The sequence below is a fragment of the Aquarana catesbeiana genome, linkage group LG01 (genome assembly GCF_042186555.1).
Source record: "Aquarana catesbeiana isolate 2022-GZ linkage group LG01, ASM4218655v1, whole genome shotgun sequence".
Lineage (NCBI taxonomy): Eukaryota > Metazoa > Chordata > Amphibia > Anura > Ranidae > Aquarana > Aquarana catesbeiana.
This window is the reverse complement of record NC_133324.1, coordinates 106779864-106800887: the sequence shown is the minus strand read 5'-3', so window position 1 is coordinate 106800887 and position 21024 is coordinate 106779864. Positions and strand designations below refer to the sequence as shown.

Below are 21024 nucleotides of genomic sequence, written 5' to 3'. Positions count from 1 at the left end.
AACGCGGCAAAAACGCCGCAAAAACGCTACAAAAACGCTGCTCAAAAACGTGCCAAGCATGAAAAAAAAACCTCCAAAAACGCTCAAAAGCAACATGCATAGGTGTGAATCCAGCCTTAGGCTGGATTCACACCAATGCATTTTTAGTGCTTTTTGCATTTTGCAGATTTGCACTACAGTCCATTTAACATGGTTTCCTATGGAACACATTCTGTAGTGCAAATCTGAAAAATGCAAAAAGCACTAAAAATGCATAGGTGTGAATCCAGCCTAAGGCTCTATTCACACTAATACATTTTTTGATGCATTTTGCAGAAATGCATGGGAATTTTTTAACATGGGTTCCTATGGAACATGTTCATATCAATGCATTTTTGTGCCTCTGCATTTTTGGAAAGGGTCGGGGACTTTTTTCATGCAAAATGCAGCATTTTGCATGTAATAGAATTCAATGGACCCGCATCCAAAACGCAAGTACAGCGTTTTTGCCGCGGTTTTGCATTTTTTTCTTTCTTTTTTTACACTGTATACAGTATAAAAAAACACTGTAAAAAAACAACAAAAAAAAGGCGGCAAAAACGCATGTTCAAAAACGCGACAAGCACCGCAAAAAGCACTGCAGAAATGCTCAAAAGCAACATGCATAGATGTGAATCGAGCCTAAGAAAGGTGAGGTGAAGAGACATTGCAGACATTCCCCATCCCTCCTTCGATGGACAATGCCTAGGGTTGAGACTGTCTGTATCTAACTGTGTGTTTGTGTGAGAGGGAGACAAGTGAGACAATCGGACAGTTTACCGACATAAGGAAGCCTGTCTTTGAAGCAGGACATTTTTTGAACATCTAAGAAATGTGTAGAACATGTGGTGTTTAAATGTAGCTGATGTGAAACACTTTGTAAGGTAAATGGAAATGTTTAAATACTTTTGTGGAAGTAAAATCCTAGTTGAAATGGTTAGTTTTTGCTATGTAACTCTAGGATTAATTTGAAACAAAGAAAGAAAATGGCTGATTGAGGTTGACACCCTTTAAATTCCTAGAGGGGGCTGTGATTATTATAATTACTTAAATGTTTAGTTCTCCATTCCAGCCTACTGGGCGTGCAAAGGGAGGAGGCTCCACCCACTGATAAAAACTGTGTATGTTTCCTTAATGGAAGTCATTTGAACAAGATTGCTGACTAGACTGGGCAAGGTCTGTATAACATGTTAAATGTTTGACCAAGCAAAGAGTACCAGCCTAACGACACAATCCCAAAAACGTGACAAAAAAGCCAGGAAGTGGGGCATCCCCAGGTTGAGGACATGTACCAGGGAGAGCATGTGTGTGAACTTTCCCTGCCACAGGGCAGATAGCAGAAAGGTGCTGTTCCCCCCCCCCCCACTTAAAAAAAGGGCTGAGTAACCGCTTGCCGACCAGCCGCCCAGTTGTACTGCGGCAACATGGCTTGGCTGCGTGAATCGCCGTCATGTTACGTCAGTAACATAGACGGCCACTAGAGGGCACGTGCGTGCGCCTTCTGCTCGCCCACGGAGCCGATGCGAGTGCCTGGAGGTCGTGATCACCGCCGGGCTCCCGTGATCGCTCGCGGCACACCGAGAACCAGGATCTGTGGGTGTAAACCAGTGTTTCTCAACTCCAGTCCTCAAGGCGCACCAACAGGTCATGTTTTCAGGATTTCCACTATTTTGCACAGGTGATTTGATCAGTTTCACTGCCTTAGTAATTACCACAGCCGTTTCATCTGAGGGATATCCTGAAAACATGACCTGTTGGTGTGCCTTAAGGACTGGAGTTGAGAAACACTGTGGGGAGAACAGACAGATCGTCTGTTCATACAGAGTATGAACGGCGATCTGTCATCTCCCCTACACAGTCCCATCCCCCCTTCAAATAGAACACACACTAGGACACACTTAACCCCTTCACTGCCCCCTAGTGGTTAACCCCTTCACTGCCAGTGACATTTTTACAGTAATCAATGCAATTTTATAGCACTGATCGCTGTAAAAATGCCAGTGGTCCCAAAAATGTGTCAAAATTGTCTGACTTGTCCGCCACAATGTTGCAGTCCCGATAAAAATCACAGACCGCCGCCATTACTAGTAAAAAAAAAAAAAATAATAAAAAAGCCATAAAACTATCCCTTATTTTGTAGACGCTATAACTTTTGCGCAAACCAATCAATATACGCTTATTGCGATTTTTTTTTTTTACCAAAAATATGTAGAAGAATACGTATCGGCCTAAACTGAGGAAAAAAAATGTTTTTTTTATATATATTTGGGGGATGTTTATTATAGCAAAAAGTAAAAAATAATGCGTTTTTTTCAAAATTATCACTCTTTCTTTGTGTATAGCGCAAAAAATAAAAACCGCAGAGGTGATCAAATACCACCAAAATAAAGCTCTATTTGTGGGGGAAATAAGGACGTCAATTTTGTTTAGGTGCAACGTCGCATGACCGCGCAATTGTCAGTTAAAACGATGCAGTGCCGAATTGCAAAAAGTGCTCTGCTGAGGAAGGGGGTAAAATCTTCCGGGGCTGAAGCGGGTAATAAGGCAACATTTATTATATATGATTGGTAAATCCACGCTTAGGAAATATTCCTGGGCTGCTGCCTCCCCTGGAGATCCCTGGTAAGAGGGATCCAGATTGTGTAAAGTATGTTTGGTGTTGGGGTAGATGGCGCTGCCCTCCAATTAGATAATAATGTGGGTAGAGATGTATTTATGTCCTACTATAGTTTAACTTGTGATACTGTGATTATTAGTTAGAATACACTCCCTCTTGGGTGATTTTAAAATCCTCTCCCTATTGGGTGATTATATCCAAAGTAATAGTGAACCCTCCAAAGTGGTAAAATTGTATTTAATAATTGTGTCAGGTTGAACCCGTTGCTTTATGTCACCTATGAAGAGCGAATTACATTTGGGTCGCTCTTCCCAGGGGATGTGTGTACAATAAGTAGTTACTGCTCGGTCAGGATATCCTAGGATTAATTATACATCCTAAAGTGCAATTGAGGCCAGTGCACAAGTGCATCACTCATTTTAAGGTGACACTAGTTTGGATCACTTTTTTAGGTTATTTATCACAAATTTGCAAACTCACCCATAGTAGGGTGACAGCAGTTAGGATCACTTTTTTAGGGTATTTATCACAACTCTGCCTACTCTAAGGATCATCCTTCTCATAAGAGCTTATATAGGGAGGTTTTACCGAGCAGTAACTACTTATTGTACACACAGCCCCTAGGAAGAGCGACCCAAATGTGATTCTCTCTTCATAGGTGGCATAAAGCAATGGGTTCAACCTGACACAATTATCAAATACAATTTTACCACTTTGGAGGGTTCACTATCACTTTGGATATAATCACCCAATAGGGAGAGGATTTTTTTTTTTCCCATTACTTCTTTATTCAACATTTTCTTATTTACCAGTGTTACAATATCCATACATACAGCAATTTTAACACTGATTTTAAAAAGTATATGTTTTTAAATTCTAATTTCTTATTTCCATCGATCCCCAGCAATGACTATACATCACAAGTAGAATTACCTGCACAAAACCATTCATAACAAAACAAAAAGCCAGAAAAAACAACTAAAAAAAAAAAAAAAGGGAAGAAAAGAAAAATAAATAAATAAAACAAGCCCCCTCCCTCTCCCTCTCCTCCTCCACCTCCTCCTCCTCCTCCCACACTGCTCAACACTTCCCATACAGCCTATACTTTTCCTATCTACTCTCTCTTCTTACATGCTTTACTATTATATTTGGAATCCAAGAGAATGAGGCCAGACCTGGTGTTATTAACCAGGGACCCCACAACTTAGCTAATATATCCATTGTACCCCTTTTCTGATAAACCTGTCGCTCCATTAATATTGCCTCATTTACCTGGGAGCGCCATTCCTCAAATATTGGTACACTGGAAGACATCCATTTTCTAGCTATTAGTTTACGGGCTGTAAATAATAGTCTACCAATTGAAATTGACATTTCCCTCGGGTATAGCTCTTCATTAAGATAACCCAGTAAACATATTTTGGGGTCTAATTCTATCTGGCTGTTATAAGCCCCATTAATTGTAGACACCACTTCTCGCCAGTACCTAACCAGTTTAGGACATTTCCAAAGCATATGAAGCAAATCTGTCTGGGGTTGCTCACATCTTGGGCAATCCGAAGTTTCCCTCCGCCTCCATTTATATAATTTTACTGGAGTCCTATATGTCCTATAGATAATGAACAGTTGTGATAGGCATTGTGTAGATGATAAAGAAACCATCGGTGCCCTCTTCAAAATATTTTGCCATTCCTCGTCCAGTATAACCCCCAGATCCATCTCCCAACCCTTTCTGCCTGGGCTATCTAAAATATCTTGATAATTCGCCATAAGTTGACTATATACTAGAGAGGTTAAACCTTTTTTTTCTCCCTGCACCTGCTAATAAAGATATCAATGGCATTGGTCTTATCTTCATCCCTCCTCCTTTAAACTGGGAATAGACTGCACGTCGTAGTTGTAGATATTTATAAAAGTTATTATGCAGCAATTTATATAATTCCCGTAGCTCCTGAAAAGACCGTATAGCGCTTTGAGCATAAAGCTGCGGAATATATTGTATTCCTTTAGAATGCCAATATTTAAACCCCTCCAGTTTACAGAGTTCTCCAAAGTACCTATTCCCCCATATTGGAGAGAATTCTGACACCTCTTCATATTTCATTGTACGCCTCATTTCCTGCCATACTTTAAAATCACCCAATAGGGAGTGTATTCTAACTAATAATCACAGTATCACAAGTTAAACTATAGTAGGACATAAATACATCTCTATCCACATTCTTATCTAATTGGAGGGCAGCACCATCTACCCCAACACCAAACATACTTTAGGCAACATTTATACATTCCCCTCATCTTTTCTCTTCATACGCCTTTTTTCAGAGCCTTTCTTTGCAATCTGATGATTGTAAGCTCCGTCTCCACCACCATCTGCTGTGGCTGATGGGAGATAATACCGGCAGGTGATGTCACAGCTCTAAGAATTTCATCCTTGTTGTCGATCCTCCACATTACACAGAGGAGCCCGGAGCTTTGAGGTCATATGACATCATACATATACACTGAAAAGGTCTTTATGATTTATTATAAAAACGTATGCAGGGCCATGGGGAGAAAAGAGGCTGGAACATTTCAATTTAATTTATTACTTAGCCTTTCCTTCTACTTTAAAGTATAACTAAACAAGCAAGAAAACTTTCTTAATTTTGGATAGCGTGGAGAGTGGTTAGAACATCTGTTTTTTATTGCTGTCTGTGCCCCCCCATTAGGGAGATTCATTTTAATTGAATTGTTGTCATTGAAAGTAAAAGTGATAGAAAATCCCAAATTTGGGGTTATCACCTGAACAGGAATAGAGGGGGAATTCTTCCAATGGGGATACTTGTTCCAGTGACCCCTGTGTTAACCGGGGATTCCCTCATTTTGGAGGCACTTCCTCCAACCTCCTATTTTGGGAACAGGAAGTGAAGGAAAATTTCCCCACCGAGACACACAAGGCAAAAATAAAACTGTCACAGGTTATAACCCTCCCTTCATCCAAAATGAAAAATAAATGTTTGCCTTTAGTTCTACTTTAAGGCTAAACGTGAGGCGGATAAAAACCATAAATTGATGTCCTTATTTGAAAAAAAGTGCAAATAATGTGTTGTAAGAACCTGGTTCTAAGCCAGTTAGGCTCTGCTGTACAGTGTGACTATCACATAATATTATTTATTGACATTCACTAGTGCCACCTGGTGTTCACTACAGTGGCGGCTGGTGATGTTTTAAGATAGTGGGGCGCCAGACCACACCCTTCCTTTTTTTTCCACTCCCACTTTGCATAAGCCCCACCCCTTATAGACTCCACCCACTCCATCCCCTGTATTCCGCTTGATTCCACCCATAGTGTATAGTATAGTCATAGTGTATAGTATAGTACAGTGTAACACTATACACTATACTATATACACACTTTACTATACAATATACTATACACTATACTATTTACAGTATACTAACCATACACTATACTATAGAAGAGGGGCTGACAATGTATATAGTATTGAAGCTGGCACAGTATTATAAGAGAGGAGACAACTGTACTATAACACTGAACTATAGTAGTAGACTCTGCACTGTTCTATATAGCTCTTAACTTGTCGGTGGCGGTGACGGGCTGGTAGTTCTCCTCCCCCCTGGAATGGTGGTGAACTATTGCAGTGAAAACTCCGAGCATCATCCTGCCCTGCACACCCAGACCGCCTCCCATCACATGCCAAACACCCTGCAAGTGCCATTAGGTGTACTGTACAGCCGCATATCACAGGACAGGCAGGGATGGTACACAGTGGCATCACTAGGGTTGGTGTCACCCAGTGTGGTAAAACATGGTGTCGCCCCCCTCCACCATCTATAGTCACCCCTCAGTACAGACCCCCCTCCACTAAGTATAGACTCTCCTCCTCGGTGTACAGACCCCCCTCAGGACAAACCACCCCCCTCCTCCATCAGTACATACCCCCCTCAGGATAACCCCTCCCCTCATGCATCTGGGCGGAGGAGGATTCAGTGTGCAGCCGCCTGGAGAGTTGCTTGCTCAGACTGTCACTCACTAGGTGGCGGGCTTGTATATAGTGAAAAGAGGCAGCCGCAGCAGCAGCAGCAGCAGCATTGAGAGTCTCACTCAGGGCTAGCGTGGCGCTGGCACATTTCAGGCTGGAGAGCCCTGCCTTCAGGACAGAGAACTTTTCGCCGTCCTCAGGATGGTGTCACTCCTCTGTGGGAGTCACTCAGGCTGCACCCCCCCCTCCCAGCTACGCCACTGGATGACACAGACAGAACTCCGCATGGTGAATCCTATCCTGGGGGCTGGACCTGCTGGATCTCCACCCCCCAGTGCAGGGAGCAAATTGGGGAGCTCAATAGGTGGGCCAGGTCGGCATATCGGCCCGTCCTAATGAGCTCCATTGAACACAATAGGGTTCTGAAAAGGAGCAAATAAGCGTGGAGAAACGATTTCTCTGTGTTTCTACATTGCAGTTTTAATAATTTTTAAGATGGATGGCCTATTGCTAGGCAGAGAGACAGAGATAAGTTAAAAACTACACAGAAAAAATAATTATATAGTTTATTTTTATTTTTTTTCCTGCAAACTGGTGGGGGGCGTTGCCTGCTGTGTCTCAGCCAATCAGGAGGGTGCGTCCCGGACAGCCGAGTCTCTCTTACAATATCTCTGGATCGAGATGGGGCTCAGGTAAGTATTAGGGGGGCTGAGGGGAAAGCTACACACAGAAGGATTTTCTATCTTAATGAATAGAATGCATTAAGATAAAAAAAAAAACATTCTGTCTTTACAACCAGTTTAATAAAAGAGCCAGTACAAGTAAGTGTCAAGTGAAAAGTATTTATTGCTGCTCAGTTTCAGACTGAGCGAAGCTGCTGGAAAGCATATAGTGAAGATGATCTGTATATGATTACAGAGGATGCAAAAGAATAACAGAAGCGTGACATTATATATTTTTTAGGATAACTAATTATACTACGTTAAGCTTAAACAAAAAAATTACATTGTACTGTTTTTAATCATGTGATAAACTGTAGAAGAACAAGGAATTGAAGTGGTACTGAATGCTATGTTTTTTTTTAGCTTAAAGTGGTTGTAAACCTCTAACATGTAAAATAAACAAAGCATATAATTCTTTAGTGTACACTTGCCTCAATCCAAAGCACAGTCATTTCTCTCTGATCTCTGATTCCTCTGCTATCTGCATAAATAATTGATAATACTCTATGCCGACTCCACAGTCCCCTGGGGGATGTCCTGCCCCCCTCGGACACACGGGAGGTGACTGATAGCTCCAGTTGTGTATATTTTCTTATGACAGGGTTTAGAGGTGGGTGTGTCCAGGGCTTTTTTTCAGGGGGAACTTGGTGGAACTCAGTTTCACCACCTCTGGCTCAGACCCTTTGGTGCCTGCTCACCACAATCACTTGTAAACACAGAAGTCTGGTTTCTGTGTTTACAAGTGACAGCTCTGCACTCTGTGTGTAATGCAATCCTGGTATTTAATGCCCCTTTAAGACCCTCCTACTGTTTTCGTGAAATTTGACTGAACACACCCACTATTTGATGTGATTTGGAGGGTGTGTGTAGGGGGTGGGGTTTTGTGGGGCCGTGGTTAAGTTCCAGCACCTATTGTTTGAGAAAAAAAGCCCTGGGTGTGTCGATTCCCTCACTCAGGCTTCACTGAGCTCTGTGCTCTAGCATTGCAGTGTTTGTGATGTCACATCCCCGCCTCCCGCCTTCTACTGCTGAGAAATAGTCTTTTGATTTGGGTGTTTTAGGAGGATGTAGAGGAGAGATGGCCACAGATAAACAGGTACAACTTATATAGGATGATTTGTTTCATCTCTGTGTATCACCTAAGGCTAGTCACTGGGTATATGTAAGGGTTTACAACCACTTTAAAGTGAAGCAACTTTTTTTTTTGGAAAAAAAAAAGTTTTACCAATTTAGTTAAAGGGTTACTCCACTATAGATAGCAAATAAAAAATATAGCATATACAATTGCTACACATGTTGTAATTGAATGCTGTTAAAAAATGACATTTCCTTTTCAATCCGCAGTGCTGTACTTTTCTGTAAAATTCAATGCAATATGGCAACCAATGGTGCATGGAACACCCCCAGAAATGTCATTGCCTGCATGTGTGATTGGCTCAGTGATTTCTCAAAACTCTTCAAAAAAATACATGTCATATTTTAGGCACCCTCTGCAACAAAAATGTAATTTTTGGTGAGATACTTCCAAAGGGTTAATCACTTGGGGTGCAGATCCTACATTTTCCTCTTTAGAACACTGCAAGTGTATCAGCTGAGTAATAATAATAAAAAAAACACTCCCATTCAGATTCATTCTGCAGACAACAAACAGAAATGGATATGTTTGTTAAAAATCTTTGCGGTTTACATTGATCACCCAGAGGGGATTGTTTTTTTTCTCAACAAAAATAAATTTACTCTTTAAATACTGCACATGGCAAAATTCAATGAAGTTTACATTTCTGTGAAAAATTCTAAGCCAATCGCATGAACAGGGGGTGATAATTCTGGACAGAGTATTGTTGCATTGATGAAACCAATGGGCCGTACCTGAATCTCCCACTAGGGGAGGTGCGTGGATGAAAGGGGAGAGATTCCCCCTAGTGAGAGATTCGGGTACACCCCATTGTTTCACTATTGTCTCCTTGGGGATTGTGCTTTTCGGTTTTTCCTTTTTTTTGTTCTCCCACCCAATTTTTCTACTGTTGCATTGATTTCACAAAGCCAATAGTAGAATTTGTGGGAGTTTTAGAAAAACAAAGCTGGCTGCTAATTGCAATGGAAAGGTAAGCTTGCATATAAATTCTATCAAATATTTACTAAAGATAGCATTTTTTTCTTTACGGCAAGCCACTCAGTTGTTTATATATCCAGCAAACGATCTTGCTATTCAAATCAGTAAAGACAGTTGGACTTTCATTAATACCACATACACGCTCGCCAAAAGATACGACACCCCGCAGCATTCCGTTGCAGATCAGTGGTCCACCAGAGTCTCCCTGTCAAAAAAAATATAGATATAAAATAAGGTGACTATCTATACATAACAGACGACTAGCTTTTCATGACCAATTCTATGGACAGCGATGAATGTAGACCCTGTAAAAATCACAGAAGATAAAAAAAAAAACTTGTTCCTGTTTTACTTGGTGACCACAGTATTTACCAAATGTGGATATTATTAAGACAAAGAGTAATTGATGATTTGAGTGATTTGGTAATTCAGCAAAAAGCAGACTATGGTTCATACAGTAAACATAATACAGCCAACACTGAGCCTGGGTTCACACATGTGCGGTGCGTATTGAAGCTCAGGTTTCACTGGGAAGATAAAAATCTGTTGTTCAAAGGTTTCACTGCGTTGTAGCTGCGGATCAGTGAGCAGGGAGAGGGGGAGGAGGGGGGGAGAGGGGGAGGTGTAGTGAGGAGAAGGAGAAAATCCTTGTTCAGAACACAATGCATCTGCGAATCAGATTCGTTCCCATAGGAGATAGTGGGCTTGTAATTTGCACCGCAATGCCCAAAAAACGCACACGTTTTTTGTGCAATGCGCAGTGTGAATGCAACGCTCATATGTGAACCAGATACATTCAAATGAATGTATTTTAAAATGTCCTGCGAATTGGATGCGGTGTAAGCCGCATCTAATTCGCATAGGTGTGAACGGGGGCTGACTAGTCAGCAGATTTAGCCCCCGTTCACACCTATGCGAATTAGATGCGGTGTAAGCCAATTCGCAGGACATTTTAAAATACATTCATTTGAATGTATCTGGTTCACATATGTGCGTTGCATTCGCACTGCGCATTGCACAAAAAAGTGTGCGTTTTTTGGGCATTGCTTTGCGAATTACAAGCCCATTACCTCCTATGGGAACGCATCTGATTCGCAGATGCATTGCGTTCTGAACAAGGATTTTCTCCTTCTCCTCACTACACCTCCCCCCCCCCCTCTCCCTGCTCACTGATCCGCAGCTATAACGCAGAAAAGCTTTTGAACAACTGATTTTTATCTTCCCTGTGAAACCTGAGCTTCAATTCGCACCGCACATGTGTGAACCCAGGCTAAGAGATATAACGCGATCTCATATAGATCCCCATTACTCTGGGATCCTATGCAGGGCTGTTTGCAGCTGAATTCTGGGCAGATAGGAAAAATACTAAATAATACATTGATGTATTGGATAAACAATGTAGCCAGGTGCTGCTTTGCTGGCAACAGGAGCAATCTGTGTTTCTCCCCCGCTCTCCTCCCGCCCCCATGTGTATGTGTGCAGCTGCTGGCTTTCTTCTTTCTACCTCTCTGCTGCTGAAAGAAAGGGCAGAGGGGCTGTGTGTGATTCCCCCACTCGCTCCCCCTATTCCTCCCTCCTGGCAAGCATCAGAGGGGACCAATCTGAAATGGCTGGTGGAGGATCATGGAACATGTAGTCCCATTGAAAGTGATTGTAAAGGCAGAATTTTTTTATCTTAATGCATTCTATGCATTAAGATATAAGAAACCTTCTTTGTGCAGCAGCCTCCCATCAGCCCCCCTAATACTTGTCTGAGCTCATCTCTATCCAGCGATGTTGCAGGAGAGACTCAGCTGCCCAGGACTCTCCTCCTCATTGGCTGAGATAGCAGCGGAGCGCCATTGGCTCCCGCTGCTGTCAATCAAAGTCAGTGAGCCAATGAGGTGAGAGAGGGGGTGGGGCCTAGCCAGGGCTCCGTGTCTGAATGGACACACAGAGCTTTGGCTCGGCTCGGGTGCCCCCATAGCAAGCTGCTAACTGTGGGGGCACTAAACAGGAGGGAGGGGCCAGGAGAGCCGAAAAGGGCCCCGAGAAGAGGAGGATCTGGGCTGCTCTGTGCAAAACCACTGCACAGGGCAGGTAAGTATAACATGTTTGTTACTTTTAAGCAAAAAAAAAAAAACAAGGCTTTAGTATCACTTGAATTGAAGAGATGTGATCAGCACACCAAGGATTCCTCGAGAAGGGTCCAAAGCTTTATTTTTGTGGTCACATGGTACACATAAGGCAACGTTTTGGAGCCACGCAAGGCCCTATCTTCAGGCAAGTGCTTGACTAGACAGTTGCCTAGTAGCCTTATTGCTGCCAGCAGATATGCCTGGCACTGTTCCTAATGTGCACAATGGTACAACTGGGCCCCAACGCTAACCAACTGATGAGCCAGCACTAAAGACTGCCTCCTTATAGTTGCTACACAGAGACCTTTGCCCATTGCTTAGTGTAATGCCCCGTACACACGGTCGGACATTGATCGGACATTCCGACAACAAAATCCTAGGATTTTTTCCGACGGATGTTGGCTAAAACTTGTCTTGCATACACACGGTCACACAAAGTTGTCGGAAAATCCGATCATTCTGAACGCGGTGACGTAAAACATGTATGTCGGGACTATAAACGGGGCAGTAGCCAATAGCTTTCATCTCTTTATTTATTCTGAGCATGCGTGGCACTTTATGCGTCGGATTTGTGTACACACAATCGGAATTTCCGACAACGGATTTTGTTGGAAAATTTTATAGCCTGCTCTCAAACTTTGTGTGTCGGAAAATCCGATGGAAAATGTGTGATGGAGCCCACACACGGTCGGAATTTCCGACAACAAGGTCCTATTGCACATTTTCCGTTGGAAAATCCGACCGTGTGTACAGGGCATAAGAGGTACCGCTCAGGAAATATTGCATAGAACCCTAGCTATTATTTTATTAATGCTCTCTAAACCATTTACAGTATCCTTATCCACACTGTAATTAATGTTTATATGCATTGTTTTTTTGCTGATCTTGCTGATTTATGAGTTGATGACAGTCTAATGGTACATAACTCTATTCTAAGTTACTTTGGAATAGAGATTACATTGTCTAGCAGACTGTGTCTGAATCTATCCTCTGTGTTTTCATTATGCTCATACCATCATCACAAAACATCTTGTGTCTTGTGTCTATGTATCTATGCTTATGTTTTTATGCTTTCATTTGTACTGCAGTGACTTTCATTCAACCAGGTGTGTCAGAGGTAGGGATGAGCCCAATGTTCGAGTTCGAGTTCGATGTTTGACTTGAACATCAGGTGTTCGCCTGTTCGACGAACATTATGCGGTGTTCGCGGCAAATTCGAAAGCCGTGGAACACCGTTAAATTCTATGGAACATTAACATGAAAAACCAAAAGTGCTCATTCAAAAGGCTTATATGCAATTTATTGCCATAAAAGGTGTTTGGGGACCCGGGTCCTGCCACAGGGGACATGTATCAATGCAAAAAAAAGTTTTAAAAACGGCCGTTTATTCAGGAGCAGATTTTAATAATGCTTAAAGTGAAACAATAAAACTGAAATATTCCTTTAAATATTGGGCCTGGGGGGTGTCTATAGTATGCCTGTAAAATGGCGCAGTTTTCCCGTGTTTAGAACAATACCACAGCAAAATTACATTTCTAAAGGAAAAAAGTAATTTAAAACTGATCGCGGCTGTAATGAATTGTTGGGTCTTGGCAAAATAAATAAAACTCATTGAAAAAAACAGCATGGGCTCCCCCCAGTCCATTACCAGGCCCTTTGGGTCTGGTATGAATATTAAGAGGAACCCCGAACCAAAAATTAAAAGAAATTGCATGGGGGTCCCCCAAAATCCACACCAGGCCCTTCAGGTCTGGTATGGATATTAAGGGGAAACCTGCACCAAAATGTAACAAAAAAAAAATGGTGTAGGGGTCCCCACAAAATCCATACCAGACCCTTATCCGAGCACACAATCTGGCGGGCTGCAGAAAAAGAGGGGGGGATGAGAGAGCGCAACGGGTGACCCCGCCCCCCTCTGAAGCCACGTGACGTCAGAGGAAGGCGGGGTCGCTCATTTACATCACCGAGTGGCCCTGCCCTCAGCTATATAACAGCTATCACCGAGAAGTGTCACTCGGCGGGATCCTCCCATGGAGGCGGAGCTGTTGCGGCTTTTTTTTAATTTTTTTGGCTCTTTGGGCAGCATGAGATGGATTTACATCGTGGGACATTTTTATTTTTTTTACTTTTAATAAAGGACTTGTCCCAAAGTGTCTCCTGTCTTTTTTACTATTTTTGATACATTTTTTTGTGAAATGGTAGGGGTACAATGTACCCGTTACCAATTCACATAGGGGGGAGGCTGGGATCTGGGGGTCCCCTTGTTAAAGGGGGCTTACAGATTCCGGTAAGCCCTCCACCCGCAGACCCCCACAACCACTGGGCAGGGGTTGTGGGGATGAGGTCCTTGTCCTCATCAACATGGGGACAAGGTGCTTTGGGGGGCTACTCCATAGCACCCTCCCCATGTTAAAGGGCATGTGGCCTGGTACGGCTCGGGGGGGGGGCTCTCTCGCTCTGGTATGGATTTTGGGGGGGTCCCTACACCATTTTTTGTTTAATTTGGCGCAGGGTTCCCCTTAATTTCCATACTAGACCTGTAGGGCCTGGTATGGATTTTGGGGGGACCCCCAAGTTGTTTGAGGAAAGCGGCTTACAACTCATGGCTTACAACTCATGGATGTCCCATTCCTGTGTATCAGCCTTGAGGCTGATACACAGGAATGGGACATCCATGAGGTGTAAGCCGCTTTCCTCAAACAACTCATTCCCTCTGAGAGTGACATCTTTATCTGCTGTGGATCCACACATCATCTGACAACTACGGTTGCCCCGGATGGAACCCGCCACCAGGATTTTCCAGTCTGACACCCCTGGGATCGTTTGACCCCTCAAGCTCGCATGACACTCCACCATATGGTGACTGTGTCCATCTTCTCTGGTAAGGATATTCATTTCTGCCATTTACATTTTTGAGTTTGAATATAAGAAGATCTGTGTGTGAACTGAAACCTTTATCTAATTCGGCTCCAGCCTCTGCCTTATTTCACAATGCGGCACCTTACATGCCTATGAACCTTCAATTCCCGTGGACTTTTTTATTTCCTATCACATGTGAATGGACATATTTTTTCATTTTTTTTTTTTTTTTTTTTTCTCTTTTGATTTTTGGTTATCTGTAAATGTTCACTGATTGTAGCTCACTCCACCAAATACTACGTATACTGGTACCTTATATAGGATATGAACACATTATTTTGTTATTTATTTCACGAATTATGATGTGATACATATATAGGATGTAAACGTACATTCCTATCATCTATTTAGTGCTGCATGTGTTTAGTAGCTGTATATATACAGTATAGGGTCGGCAAGCGCTTAAGCAGCAAATTATGTGATTTCGTCAGATTTACGTCTGAAGACCATTAAGCTGCGGTATGGTATATTTTAATTCTTGGGTTTAGCTAAAGTTTTTATCAGGCTGTTGAGAATGCAGAAAATTCAGATTAAAATGACATTTTGTTGGTTATGTAACTTTATTATCATTTCAGATTTTCTTTAACCCTGGGTTCACATATGTGCGATGCGAGAACCAGCGCGATTACACCCGCAGGTAGTTCCCACTGCCTTCTGTGAACCGTTGCGGGTGTCAATAACAAAGTTAATGACACCCCCAGTTTAGTTCACAGATCGCAGTGCGAACTGTGAACTTGCACATGAATCGGATCGCATAGTTGAGAACACCCATGCGATCCGATTCTAGTGCGGGGAAAAACAAGTCTCTGCACTATTTTCTGTGCGAATCCAGTGCGAGTTCAACCATACAACTGTATGGCTGAACTCACATTGCTCCAGGGGTGGATTCAGGGGGGGCAACGGGGCAATTGCCCCCTCCGAGAATGAGGGTGACAGTGCGGGCGGCTCTGGGGATGACAGTGCGGGCGGCTCTGGGGATGACAGTGCGGGCGGCTCTGAGGATGACAGTGCGGGCGGCTCTGAGGATGACAGTGCGGGCGGCTCTGAGGATGACAGTGCGTGCGGGCGGCTCTGGGGATGACAGTGCGTGCGGGCGGCTCTGGGGATGACAGTTCGGGCGGCTCTGGGGATGACAGTGCAGGCGGCTCTGAGGATGACAGTGCAGGCGGCTCTGAGGATGACAGTGCGGGCGGCTCTGAGGATGACAGTGCGGGCGGCTCTGAGGATGACAGTGCGGGCGGCTCTGAGGATGACAGTGCGGGCGGCTCTGAGGATGACAGTGCGTGCGGGCGGCTCTTTGGATGACAGTGCGGGCGGCTCTTTGGATGACAGTGCGGGCGGCTCTTTGGATGACAGTGCGGGCGGCTCTGAGGATGACAGTGCGGGCGGCTCCCCAGGTGACAGTGTGGGCGGCACCACTAGTGACAGTGCGGGCAGCTCGGTTGGTGAGTGGGCAGGGGGGTAGCTGGGCAGCTCTGTGTGTGACTGAGCGGGCTGCTGGCCAATCAGGGAGCCGGCTGGCAGGGGAGCAGAGAGATGACATCTCTCACCACCCTGCGCCTGCCCTGCATCCCTGCAGTTCTGCCCTCACTGTGAAGGCAGCTGTGGGCAGCAGAGAGATTACATCATCTCTCTGCTACCTGACTCTGGGACATAGCAAGAGACCACCTTAGCAGGAAAGTGACACAGCAGGTGACAATCCGCATTTGGTGACAGGCGACGTGTCAAGTGACAATTCGCAATGTGTGGCAGGTGACGTGGCAAGTGACAATTCACAACGTGTGGCAGATGACTTGGCAAGTGACAATTCGCAACGTGTGGCAGGTGATGTGGCAAGTGACAATTCACAACATGTGGCAAGTGAAGTGGCAAGTGACAATTCACAACGTGTGGCAGGTGACGTGGCAAGTGACAATCCACATCTGGTGACAGGTGACGTGGCAAGTGACAATCCGCATTTGGTGGCAAGTGACATGGCAAGTGACAATTCGCAGCATGTGGCAGGTGACGTGGCAAGTGACAATCCGCAACGTGTAGCAGGTGTCGTGACGATTTGCAGTGTGTGGCAAGTGACAATCCGCATTTGGTGGCAGGCGACGTGGAAAGTGACTCCCACTGATTCTGCGTTATGGTGAGTTTAACTATTTCATTGTATATTACAATGTAAGAATGGAAATAATGCGCTTCAATCATCCTGACACCATAATAACCCTGGTGCCGTGATGATTGAAGCGCCAACACCAGCCATTTCCCCGATAAATTGCCCACAAAAAAATGTATTTTCTGGCAGTGCCCCTCCCGAGACTTGACTCTGGATCCGCCCCTGCATTGCTCAGAGATCGCATGTGATTGGCACCTGTGGTATGGGTGTGAATCACATGCGATCTCTGAGATTGCGCTAGTGTGAACCCAGGCTAAAGCTGAACTAAAAACTAAAAGACACAAATAAATGCAGCTCTGTAACCATTCATACACCATTATATGTATTATTTCAAATGTAAGCAGTAAGTATTTGAATGACCTGGTGTCAGTCTCTTGCATTCCCTATACAGGATGAAAGGGAGTAGCAGTACAAGGAGCCAATAGCCAATCAGTTCATGTACTGACAAGAGCAGTGCCGGCCCAAGACATTGTGCTGCCTGGTACCAAGAATGAAATGCTGCCCCCCCCCCCAAAAAAAATCACGCCCACCAAAATGCCCCCACATCCATTATTTTATATCATGGTAACTAAAGTGGACCTGTCATGGCTCTATACATGTATATAGAAGTATAAAGAGGACCTGTCATGGCTCTATACATGTAAAGGAGTATAAAGAGGACCTGTAAAAATACAAACCGCAGAAGTGATCAAATACTACCAAAAGAAAGCTCTATTTGTGGGGAAAAAAAGGACGTAAATTTTGTTTGGGTGCAACGTCGTATGACCACGCAATTGTCAGTTAAAGCGATGCAGTGTCATATCGCAAAAAAAATGATTGAAGTGCAATATTTCTATTATTACATTGTTATATTACATAAAATAGTTCAACTCACCATAATGCAGAATCAGTGGGAGCCCCGAGCGTGTCACTTGCCACAACGTCACCTGCCTCACATTGCGGATTGTCACTTGTCACGGTGCCACCTGCTACACGTTGCAGATTGTCACAACGCCACCGGCCTCACATTGCAGATTGTCACGACACCACCTGCCTCACATTGCGGATTGTCACTTGCCACACATTGCGGATTGTCACGACGCCACCTGCCACACATTGCAGATTGTCACTTGCCACGACTCCACCTGCTGCACATTGCGGATTGTCACTTGCCACAACGCCACCTACCACACATTGCGGATTGTCACGACGCCACCTGCCACACATTGCGGATTGTCACAACGCCACCTGCCACACATTGCAGATTGTCACTTGCCGCGACTCCACCTGCCACACATTGCGGATTGTCACTTGCCACAACATCACCTGCCACATATTGCGGATTGTCATGACGCCACCTGCCACACATTGTGGATTGTCACTTGCCACGACGCCACCCGACACACATTGCAGATTGCCATGGCGCCACCTGCCACACATTGCAGGTTCTCACTTGCCACTACTCCACCTGCCACACATTGCTGATTGTCACTTGTCACGACGCCACCCGCCACACATTGCGGATTGTCACATGCCACGACTCCACCTGCCACACGTACCGCATTGTCGCTTGCCATGTCACCTGCCACACGTACTGGATTGTTGCTTGCCACTGCTGCTGATCCCACTGTGAGGAGCCCGGTGTTCCCCCATCGCATAGTGTCCGCCGAGGACAAAGGAGACGCCGAAAGTCTCTGAACATCAACAGCGGGAGCGTGTGGCACAATGTACTCTGAAGCGCAGGTGCCGTGGAGAGCTCATGAACAGCTGTTCATGTTCGGAGACTTTTGGCATCTCCTTTGTCCTCTGTACTGCGCAAGCGCTGCGCCTGCGCAGTACAGGGCGGACAGTATCCAATGGGGGACCTTTCTTGGCGGATCCTTCCAGTGGGATCCGCAGCGGAGCGGGCGGAACGGGCTGGCTGGCCGGTGGCAATTTGCTGCCCCCCTGAATGTGTCGCCTGGAACCATGGCTCCATCGGGTCCCATGGTAGGGCTGGCCCTGGACAAGAGCGTTACACAATTCAAAGACTGGGGTGGGTCTAGGGCAACCTGGGCTCAGCAGAAGTGGGCTGACTGGTGCTCGCCATCAGACTGAGGACATCTAGTGGATGCAAAAATGTAATGAGGGGGAAAGCTACGGAGTGAAGCTGTATATTGTATCAAAAAAATTGAACTTCAATCGTTTTTCTCTTGTTATTTTTAACTGCCATTTTGTGTTAACTTACAACATTATCAGATTTCCGATTGGCTATTGTTGTCTGGAGTTTGGAGTTGCCTTATACATACCTTGCAAGTTTCTGTTCCATTTTGATTTTTGGTACAAATAAAATTTTCAGTTATTTTGCCTTCCCAATACTCTTTGCAGGCTATTTTTTTCATTATGGTAACATTTGCCTCCATGAGTTTATCTGATGGTTTATTATTTGTATTTCTTGTAAAACCCCATCCTGCCACTTCACAAACCGTTCCTTCAACTGGCTCATCGCAGCTTTCAGGCAGTGGCAGAGCTTTCACGGCATGGGTAAGATTTGCGTCTTTGGATAACTGAATACAAAAAATATATATATAAATCACCTGTACACACATGAAAAATGCATTAAACCCCACCTATGTTATACCCATGTAAATTCTACAGGAAAGCCCCCTCCCTCCTCACAGGCTCTTATGCCGTGTACACACGGACGGACTTTTCAGCATCAAAGGTGCGACGGTCTTTCCGACGGACTTTCAACGGATTTACGATGGACTTTCGAATGACCGGACTTGCCCACACACGAACGGACTAAAGTCTGGTCGAAAGTCCGTTCGTTTGAACGTGATAACGTACGACTGGACTAGAATAGGAAGTTCATAGCCAGTAGCTGCCCTTGCGTCCTGTTTTGTCCGTCGGACTAGCATACAGACGAACGGATTTGTAGACCAGACTCGAGTCCGTCGGAAAGATTTGAAACATGTTTCAAATCTAATGTCCGTCTGATTTTTCAACAGCAAAGGTCCGATGAAGCCCACACACGATCGGATTGTCCGGCGGATTCGTTCTGTCGGACCTTTGCTGTCGAAAAGTCCGGTCGTGTGTACGCGGCATTAGGTAAAACGTACATTGAGGTGCGCTAAAGATATCAGCTAAAGAAAGGTCTGAAAGTGAGACTGACAGATCTCCTGTGCCTTCCTATTTCCCTTTCCAAGCATTGTCAATGGTCATTTAAAAAAATATATTATTTAAATGTTTTATATATATATATATTTTTTTTTTTCTACACATTTTAAAACTGTTTATTAACTCTGTTTATTGCTCTCAGTTGAACAAAAATTACCAATGCATAAAAATTCAGCAGGAACATATACAGAAGACATATGATATAACAGTGGATGGCATCAGAACAGTGCCGGCTGATGCTCAATATTTTTTTTGGGGGGGGGGGGGACTGGAAATACCTCCCCATCACCTTTTTTTCTCTTGGCATCAGGAAAACTTGTCAGAAGTGACTCATGCCGATAGCAGAGGAATGAAGCAGCAGACAGAAATTACACTTAGTGATCTTAACCACTTCAGCTCCAGAAGGTTTACCCCTCTTCATGACCGGGCCATTTTTTGGATACGGCACTGCATAACTTTAACTGACAATTGCGCGGTCATGCAACGCTGTACCTAAACAAAATTGATGTCCTTTTTTTTCCCCACAAATAGAGCTTTCTTTTGGTTTTATTTGATCACCTTTGTGGTTTTTATTTTTTGCACTATAAACCAAAAAAGAAATTATGCCTTGTTTACATAGGCAGACCGCCGTTCTGTCTGTGTACCAAAGCATCAGCGGGTGCCAGCAGACATCGAGTCTGCAGTACCTGCCAGTCTAATCACAGCGGGAGCGGGCCACCGGCAGTGTGCGCCCCAAACTCGGAAGTGCAGTACCTTGCCGCCGTATATATATATACGGTCGGCAAGCGGTTAATTGAGACGAGTACACACTATGGGATATGCTTTGTTCATATTTCATGTCTGGGGTTTACAACCACTTTAATGTTCAGTGATGCGACAGTCATGGTAAAAACGAAAGTTACATACTCCATTTTTTAACAAAGGGTGAACATTAATATCAGGCCAGGGTTGTGAGAAAGAGGCACTTGCCATCAACATTGGGACAATGTGCTTTGCCTTCCCCTTTAGCAAGGCACCCTCCCCATGTTGAGGGCATTGATCTGGTATGGTATGGATTAGGTGGAGGGGAGCTGCCAGCTTGATCCTCCTCATTCCTGGTCAGGCAGGCTCCGTGCTTGGATGAGGGTTTAGTATAATGTGCAAATGTTACATTTTGGAAAAACTAAAAAGGGCCAGAAATTTGCATTTCCGTTGGATTCATTCATTCTTTTTTAAAATTTTTTTTAAATAAAA

General features: G+C 44.3%; 1 protein-coding gene across 2 annotated transcripts in view; it reads right to left on the bottom strand.

The window, feature by feature from the left end:
- Window positions 1-7513: 7513 nt before the first annotated feature.
- LOC141133301 (granzyme A-like) overlaps window positions 7514-21024 on the bottom strand; it is a 104957-nt gene continuing 91446 nt past the window's right edge. For both annotated transcript variants that reach the window (XM_073622582.1, XM_073622592.1), the window contains exons 4-5: window positions 18921-19178; window positions 7514-9661 (exon numbers count right to left, since the gene is read on the bottom strand). In XM_073622582.1, coding sequence (XP_073478683.1) covers window positions 9503-9661; window positions 18921-19178 — 417 coding nt within the window. In that variant the 3' untranslated portion in view covers window positions 7514-9502. The remainder of the gene's footprint in view (window positions 9662-18920; window positions 19179-21024) is intronic.